The following is an 8,702-nucleotide window of genomic DNA, read 5'->3' on the forward strand; positions in this document are numbered from 1 at the left end:
ACTCAGCCTTTCTTCACGTTGCAGTTTCCTGCCCCCCCAAAGCCTTCCTATCCGCCCGGATTCCACGCAACATTCCCGGCCACGTCATCCCTAGGCTTTTATCTATTCATTGCACCAACAATGACCGCGCCCCTCACCTGGATGCAAGCTTTGTAGCAGCTGCCACCAGCCGCACGCCCCTTTGCTCTCCCCCATGGGCCACCGCCTCCCTCCCTCCGCCATGCCAGGCTTCCCCCCATCCATCTCTCAGGGCACTCGCCCACTAGGAATTGTCCGCTCACGCTGTTGGTGGTTTCCTAGACTACCGGTAGTAACGCGCCCCTCTATTGCCCAGCCTTCCGGCTAATTCTCCCTTCCCTCCGTGGCCTTCTTTGTGAAGGGCAAGGAAATTTTCACGGAACGGCCATATTTCTGAGGGGCAAAAAGACAAGGTTTTTCCTCTCAACAGAAGCGAGAGGCTGCGGTGCTGAGGCTCTCCAGCGCTCCCTTCATCTGCGGGGAGATGCCTGCTGCAGCTCCCAAGAGACAAAATTTGGGAAAGGATGCTGAAATAGGCAGTACCCTTGAAGAAGAAGGTCAAAAAGGCTTTTACGAAACAATAAAAACTGTTTTCAAGTGCCTGACTTTTGTTTTGTTCAGTAAGGAACGCAATGAATGTTTCTTTATGGCTACTGGATAATTTTGGATGAGATGGCTGAATTTTGTTGAATGATATTTATGCATTGAAGTTGTTTTTAAACTGTCTGTTAAAATCTTACCCGCCCCCCCCAAAAAAGTGATAGTGATCCACAGTAAGGAAATGAGTATTTCATTTCAACTCCATGTATGTTTGAAGCAATTCCATTAATAATAACAATTTATTAAGCTTGTATAATGCCCTGACTCTTAAGCCTCTAGGCAGTTTCAGAATCCCTACATGTGTTAGGGGATTTAGAGAAAGCCATTTAAAAAAAAAAAAAAGCCACCAGTTTCAAGGAACATGGAAGATGTAAGTCGTGCATTAAGTATGACCCTTTTTATTGCCAGAAACATTCAAACTAACTAACAGAAAATAGACCAGCAAAACAAAAAGGTGTTTGATTTTAACTTATGACACAACAGCTGGTTACAATAGCCATTTGAACAAAATAAAATTTAATTTTATTAAATTAAAAAGCCACACTCGGCCAGGAATTATCCAGAACCAAAGAAAAAATACAGAAGGATGAAAGAAACAATGTAATCTACAAAATCAGCTATAATCATTGCAACCAATTGATGTGAAACAAAGATCACATCAATTAAAAACTAGGATCCATGAACACCGTCTGGCAGTCAAATGCCACGATTCCAAATCCTTAATCTCTACCCACACCGACACCAAGGAGCACAAGTTCAACTGGAGCAGCACAAAAATCATCGGCCGCCCTCATTCTACACCCAAGCTATATGCCATGCTACTGAGTTCATCGAAGCCTGGCACTCGACAAGCAATTCCATCAACAGACACATCAACCTACAACCAGCCTACAAACCCCTCGGAATCCAAATCAACCGCACAGCAAACCAGAGATGGCACCAACCATCAACCAACCCTCACAAGCCCCCCTCCCACCAGCAGTTCACCTCCCAATGACCCTGACCTGATGTAACCTCCCCACCACAAGACCCATCACAAGACTCACTGATGACTCACACCTGACCCATCACAAGATGCATCACAGACCCTCACTTGACACACCCACACCTGAAGCCCTTATAAACAGAAGAACACTGACATCCGCCTAAACTCTGCTGAAGATGTTACCCAGCCTGGTAATGAAACATTCAGAAACCAACCCACAAGTTTGGAGAATGAACCTTCACCCTCATCCTACACCCAAGCTACAGATAGTTGCCACTATTGCATAAAATTTAATGGGTAGAGGAGTTATATTAAGCAACTGTGACCCATTTGGTTATCTTTTCAGAGATATTTTCTGAATGCCTTTAACAATGGACAAGCTTCTAATTTACTGCCTTCACTGGAAAAGGGAGGGAGAGAGATATTCAGAGATGTATTTGTCCTGAAAATAGCCCATAGTGAACTCTATAGCATAATCAAACATTAAGAGTTGACCACAGGAAATGTTTTATGACATTTTGTATTAATTTTTATGTTACAAAATATTTCATAAAATTTGCCAAATTTCAATTCCATGGGTATCATAGATTTTGGATTTTGGACATGTTCTGCAAGCTAGGCCGTTTGAGGTACCTTGGTTCAAAAATTGTTGCCTCATGATGCATTGTTTCACCCAGTTAAAGATTACACACAAACATGAGAATTTTACTAGTATATAGATTACGACTGGTATATTAGCATTGAGGCTAGGCAAATATCAGAAAACTTCTTCTTTACCAACTTAGACATGTGTTTTGACCTTACCTTTGCAGAACATGGGATGGAGGTGGTGTGACCTTCCTGGGCCTCTCTCGATACCATCAACCATGGTCTCCTTCTAGAGTGGCTTTGAGGCTTGTGAATGAGAGGCACTGTGTTGTGGTAGTTCTCCTCCTTCCTCCATGGCCTGATCCATTCAGTGTTGGCAGTGGTTGAGAAGTTAAGCCCTAGGCCCCTGCAATATGAGATGTCCAGTGCTGGAGCCTTTCGCCACTCCCTTTTGACAGTTGCATGGAGCTGCTAGGTCTTCTGGCATTTGTTGGCATAGAATTTAATATCATCAGTACGCTAATGGTACCTAATTATATATCTCTGGCAGGGGAGGTACTGGCTTCAACTCAATCCTGGCAAGCTGAATGGTTATGGGTGTCTGCCCCCCCCAGGTCTAAATAATACTTTATTTTGACTTTGGATACAGTGGCACTTCACCAAATTGAGCTGGTGCACAAATGGGGTGGGGGGTTCTTCTGAACTCACAACTTCTACTCCAGGAGCAGATGGCAGTTGTGGCTAGGGGGACCTTTGCATAGATTTGTCTAGTGTGCTAATTGTTTCCTTTCCTGATCTTGCTCATGGTCACTCATGCCTTGGTCACTGCCTGTTTGGATTATTGCAATGCACTTTAAATGGATCTGCCCTCAAAGTCCACCAAGAAACTTCAACTGTTTCAGAATGCAGAGCATGCATAGTAATGGGGTCCCTAGGTTTTCTCATGCAACACCTCTGTTTTGTGAACTGCACTGCTTCCAGTTTCCTTGCAGGTGTAACTCAAAGTGCTGGTCATCATATTTAAAGCCCTATATGGCACAGGATCAGGTTATTTGTGGGACTGTTTTTTCCTAAGGACATTTACTCATCCTATCAGGTCAGACAGTGTGGCATGCTCCTAATCCCTCCTCTAAATGTTGCCATCTGATGGGAGCTAGAGAGTGTGCCTTATCCCTGGCAGCCCTTGCCCTATGGGAATACTCTGCCCCCTAAAATTTGATAGGCCTCTACCTTCCTAGCCTTGCATAAAGACCTGGCTTTCCCCTCAAGCGCTAGAATAAGATTAGGCAACTGCATATCTGAAGAACCAGGTTTTTGTTGTTCTTGATGTTTTTAATATATTTAATTTTATAGTTTTAATATGGCTTTTATGTTGTTTTAACTTTTGATTGGGAGCCACCAATCAGCACAAATTTGTTATAAGATGAACTCACACACACACACACTAAACAATGAATTCTTGTGAGGAGCCTTGTTCATTGTAGTATGAGTTTTAATTGTATATATATTTTTATAATTTTTATAAATTTGTGTTTTATACTTTGTCAGATGCCCAGAGTTACAAGATGGCAGGCATATAAATTATGTAAATACACAATAAATACCCCGCATAAACCCATTATCTAAGTAAATAAGCAATAGGTCTCTGGATGATTGACCATATTAACAGAAAAACAGAATTTAAAAAAGAGAAGTAACATTGTCTATAATAATAAATAATAATCTAGCCCCAAGAGCACCATTTTTCTATTCCCTAAAAGGTTTTGGAAATAAATTACTCTTAATTAATGTAAATCATGTAAAAATCATCTGAAATATGACATGTCATATTTTCTCATTCCTAATACCAAATAAGTCATTAATATAGTAAAAAGGTACTGAATCGCTATAAAATTCCTATAGGTCAAGCTATATGTTTACTAAAAATACCAATAACTGCAACATTTATTTTTCTCTTTCCTTAATGTGTCCTACAGTATCCTAACTTATTTTAGTAAGAGTTGGATAAAACAGTTTATAATGTAAACCAATCTGGGAGTTTACATTTTTCTCCACTGTGAAAATTTTCTTTTTTGTAGCATATGAGATCACCCAAATTCTTATTCTATGATAGCTAAGTGAAATTAAATGGATCGTAATAATTTGTTTAACTATGCTTTAGTAAATAAATAACATTTGACTTGTTTATAGATTATACAATGCATTGAGCCATAAACTACAATTTAAAAAATAGAGTATGCTAATCCAAAAGCAAACAAATTAAGTTATTCCCTTTCTATTGCTTGAATCAAGATATCCTAATGAATAGGTAAATGGAAGAATTTAGTTTTAAAAATATAAACTTCAGTACTACAATAGTAGTTCAATGTTATTTTTCATTGAATAATGGATATATATCTGACATCCCTATGATTATTCTATAAAGATTTCACACATGACACAGCCAGCATGCATTGGAATGAATATATTGTGAATTGTGTTTATATTGATATTAACAGTTTTGATGACATCATGCAAGCACTTGAGAAATAAAAATGTTTTGCCAGAAAAAGATTTCATTATATTCAATATATTATGCAACTCTTAGGCTAAGTAGTTCTGAATGAAAATAATGAAATAAAACATGTAATAGTGTCCAATAGCTGATGATTTTGAGACACACACAAAGGCTATTAAGGAAGTGGGAAGGGGGTTAAATTTTCAAGTGTTTATAGCTTAAAGCAAAACATTCTCCCTTCCCCCCCTTTAAATAGGAACTGTCATTTTGAAGAAGTACAGCATTTGCAACACAGCGTTGGCGGTGGGGCAAGGAGGGCAGGGATTGGCAAGTTCATGCCATTCTGGAACAAGTTGAGACGGAGTTGGGGATGTAGGAGTTGCGATTGTTCTTCAACATTTTTATCTCACAGCAGCCAGAAATACCAACTCTGTCAATTTCCCAACATTAGAATAACTGAAACAAAAGACCAGGGCAGCAGATAATTAAAGCAGATGAATTCTAACAGGATTTATTTACTAGATTTTTATCCTGCCTTTATATTTTATAAGTAACTCAAGGGCAGTAAGCATACATAATACTCCTTCCTCCTATTTCTCTCCCAACAACAACCCGGTGAGGTGGGTTGGGCTGAAAGAGAGTGACTGGCTCAAAGTCACCTAGTCGACTTTTATACCTAAGGCAAGGAGTAGAATTCACAATGGTCTGGTTTTTAGGCCAGCACCTTCAGCGCTGCACCAAACTAGCTCTTGGGTAGGCGGAAGACAAATCAAGAAAACTGTCCAGTGACTCCATTACTCAGTGAGAATGTTGTCCTGGTTCCCGTGCTGAAAGTGAATGGGGGTGGGTAGAAAATTCTCGGAAACCAACGAGATCATAAACATACAGAGGGTACAGCCAGCCGTTTCCTAAGAAAAGGGAGTCTTTAAAGACGGATTATTGCGATTAAGGGCTATGGGTTAAACTTGCTATTTCCCGCTACAAGTTTTAAATCCCTTAAGAGCCACGTAGTCCGTCCGGTACGATTGTAACGCCAGCCTTTCTGCAGCCCAGGCAGTAGGATATATAATGTATTATTTTTTTGATTTACAATAAGATCGTATGATATTCCAAAGCGGTATTATTATGTACACGAAGTATTACTGTACATTGACATAGCGGAAAGAATTGTGTGTAACATATTGATAATTGATCTTTGCAATCAGCGCAGAATACGTAGGCGTGATTTTTGCAACGGAGCTATAGATGACTTAAAATGTCTTCAGCATAATCAGGAGACGATACAGTATACAGTAAAATGTATATGTAATACAGAATGAGGGCGGGGCTCTGCTCTAGATAACGGAATTATGGCAATAGGGGCCTAGTGAAAAAAAAACACGGATTGAAAACAAAGGAATGGATCTATATTTAATCTCCATTCAAAAGGCATGACTTAGCTAGGAAGGGAGAGGCGGAACTCTACATAATGAAGGGGCGTACACGGGACAGCACAAGCTTTGCAAATGGACGATGGGCTCTCTAGTGGGCGTGGCTTCCGGGCACCCTGTAAACAGGGGGCGTGGCCGCGCTGTGATTCGCTGATGCTACTCTGGCGGAAACGGCAGTGGCCGCGGGCCGGTGTCAGGTGATCCGAACTGAGCGGCGTTGAGTCTGAGACCGCGGGGCCGTGGTTTATGCGTGCAAGCGCCCATCCGGGGTTAGATCAGCGCCTCGGACCGGCTCGGCCTATGGATGAAACGAGCCCGCTGGTATCTCCAGAGCGCGGTCCGGCCCCGGGGTATGGGCTGCCTGGGGGTGCCGTGCGCTCCCCGCCTTGCCCCGCTGCCTCTAGTACTCCCGCTGGACCGTGTCCCTGTCCCTCCCCACCGGGATCCCCCGCAGGTGGCCGCGACCGGGAGCGCCAGCCGCTGTTGGATCGGGGTGGTGGTGCGGAGCGTGGAGCCACGCGGGGCACTGTAGCAGTAGCCGGGGCGACCCAGACTCAGGCTCCAGTGGGGGTCGGAGTAGGGATCGCCGCGGGTCGAAGTGAACGGGAGCACCGGAATGAATTTCCCGATGACCCAGAATTCGCCGAGGTAGTGCGACTGGCAGAGCTGGCGAGCGAACGCGGAATCTACCCTGAGCGCATCTACCAAGGTTCTAGCGGCAGCTATTTCGTCAAGGATCCGCAGGGGGTGAGAGATCGGGGCTCGGGAAAAGTATTCAGATCACGGGACAAGGGAATAAAGAACAGGACGTGGTTGGTTGAATTTTTAAAACAACTGAAGGGCGGGAGATAAGGGTACAAGGGTTATGGAATATTTGCAGTTGATACCTTTCTTTGTCAGTCGCTTGCGCCCCCTCCCCAATTCTGCATTGACTTTTTCTCACTCTTTTTCCTTCTAAGGCAGGTCTTCAGCACTGGAATTGCTTATTCTGCTGCATTAAAAAAATGACACCCGATATGACTTTGCCATTATGGAAGATTTTATTGAATTAATAAGACCATAGATAATCATGTTTAGTGAAATAACTTTGTTGCATAGTGACATAGTTTCTGTTTGGCTCAGAAACTTTGTGAATGAACTATGTTGAGGTATTTTATTTATTTATTTATATTTGGATTTATATCCCGCCCTTCTCCCGTAGGACTCAGTGAAATTAATAATATTAATTATTAATAATATTAATAATGCTTGGTGATGTAATTTTTTGGTTATCGGGGTGAAATTTCTTTTGAATTGTTTTCGAGAGACTGGCATAGTTTTTCCAATTAAAAGTTCAAGTTTGAATTTTCTGTCTTGAATGAGCAGACCTGTTATGCTTAATTAGTGGGTGTCACTTATTCTGAATATCTTAGTTATTACTTTGTCGGGCCTTGATATTTTGGTGCTGCAGGAGCCTTATGTTGATTAACAATTTAGAAATGATATTTAACATTGATATACACTTTCCCCCTCATCTTTAAAGGTTTAGTTTATCTTATCAGTGTTAACAATTTCTAGTTTTTATTGCATAAACATCACTATACACTATCATCTTTATTCAATATATATTATACACATTTTATAATATAATAAAACAACTTGGGGAAAAAGGATATTTTGATGCTAATGCATGTTTTTGGTTGACTTGATCAATTAACAGACCTGTACCATGCCAGCAACAAGCAAAGCCCCATCTGCAGAATGCAGGTAGCACACAAAACCATGCCCCCTCTGGTCTGCGGAAAAACCTCTCTCCATGTAACCTGGTGCCCAAAAGGTTGGGGACCTCTGCTCTATACCATTTCAGACAAATGGTTGTCCAGTCTCTTCTTAAAAATTTCCAGTGTTGGAGCATTCACAACTTCTGGAGGCAGGTTGTTCCACTGATTGTTCTAGGTTGCTTCTCTCTTTGTTTAGTTTCCATCCATTGTTTCTTGTCCTCTCTTCAATGCTTTGGAGAATAGCTTGACTCCCTCTTCTTTGTGGCAACCCTCGAGATACTGGAACACTGCTATCACGTCACCCCTAGTTCTTCTTTTCATTAAACTAGATATGTCAAATTCCAGCAACCGTTCTTTATATGTTTTAGCCTCCAGTCCCCTAATCATCTTTGCTTCCCTTAATCATCTTTGCTTCCCTTCTCTGCACTCTTTCTAGAGTCTCAACATCTTTTTTACATTGTGGCGACCAAAGCTGGATGCAGTATTCCAAGTGTGGTCTTAGCAAGGCATTATAAAGTATTATTTAATTTCTTATACTTAAGTGTTTATGTTGGATCTGAAGTGGAAGTTTTCTAATAGTCCTATAGTGCAGTATATGCAGTCTTATTCAAGTAATACTGCTGCTAGCTTTTGGTTCTATTTTACACATGAAGATGATCAATTTGAATGTTAGTCAGTCAGTAGGAATACAGTCCAGGTACAGTCCTTTGAACTATTTTGGATTCTTATAAATCCAATGGCTGCCTTATAGCAAAACATTGCTTTGGAGGAAAATAGCTGCTAGCCCTGAAAACAACTCCTTCTTTCCTAAATTTACTGATATT

General features: G+C 41.3%; 1 protein-coding gene across 1 annotated transcript in view; it reads left to right on the forward strand.

The window, feature by feature from the left end:
- Positions 1 to 6,418: 6,418 nt before the first annotated feature.
- Positions 6,419 to 8,702, forward strand: part of PI4K2A (phosphatidylinositol 4-kinase type 2 alpha) — a 10,587-nt gene continuing 8,303 nt past the window's right edge. The window contains exon 1 of the mRNA XM_015824522.2: positions 6,419 to 6,865. Within this exon, the coding sequence (XP_015680008.2) occupies positions 6,419 to 6,865 (447 nt within the window). The remainder of the gene's footprint in view (positions 6,866 to 8,702) is intronic.

The sequence above is a fragment of the Protobothrops mucrosquamatus genome, unplaced genomic scaffold (genome assembly GCF_001527695.2).
Source record: "Protobothrops mucrosquamatus isolate PMUCROS unplaced genomic scaffold, P.Mucros_1.0 scaffold2271, whole genome shotgun sequence".
Lineage (NCBI taxonomy): Eukaryota > Metazoa > Chordata > Lepidosauria > Squamata > Viperidae > Protobothrops > Protobothrops mucrosquamatus.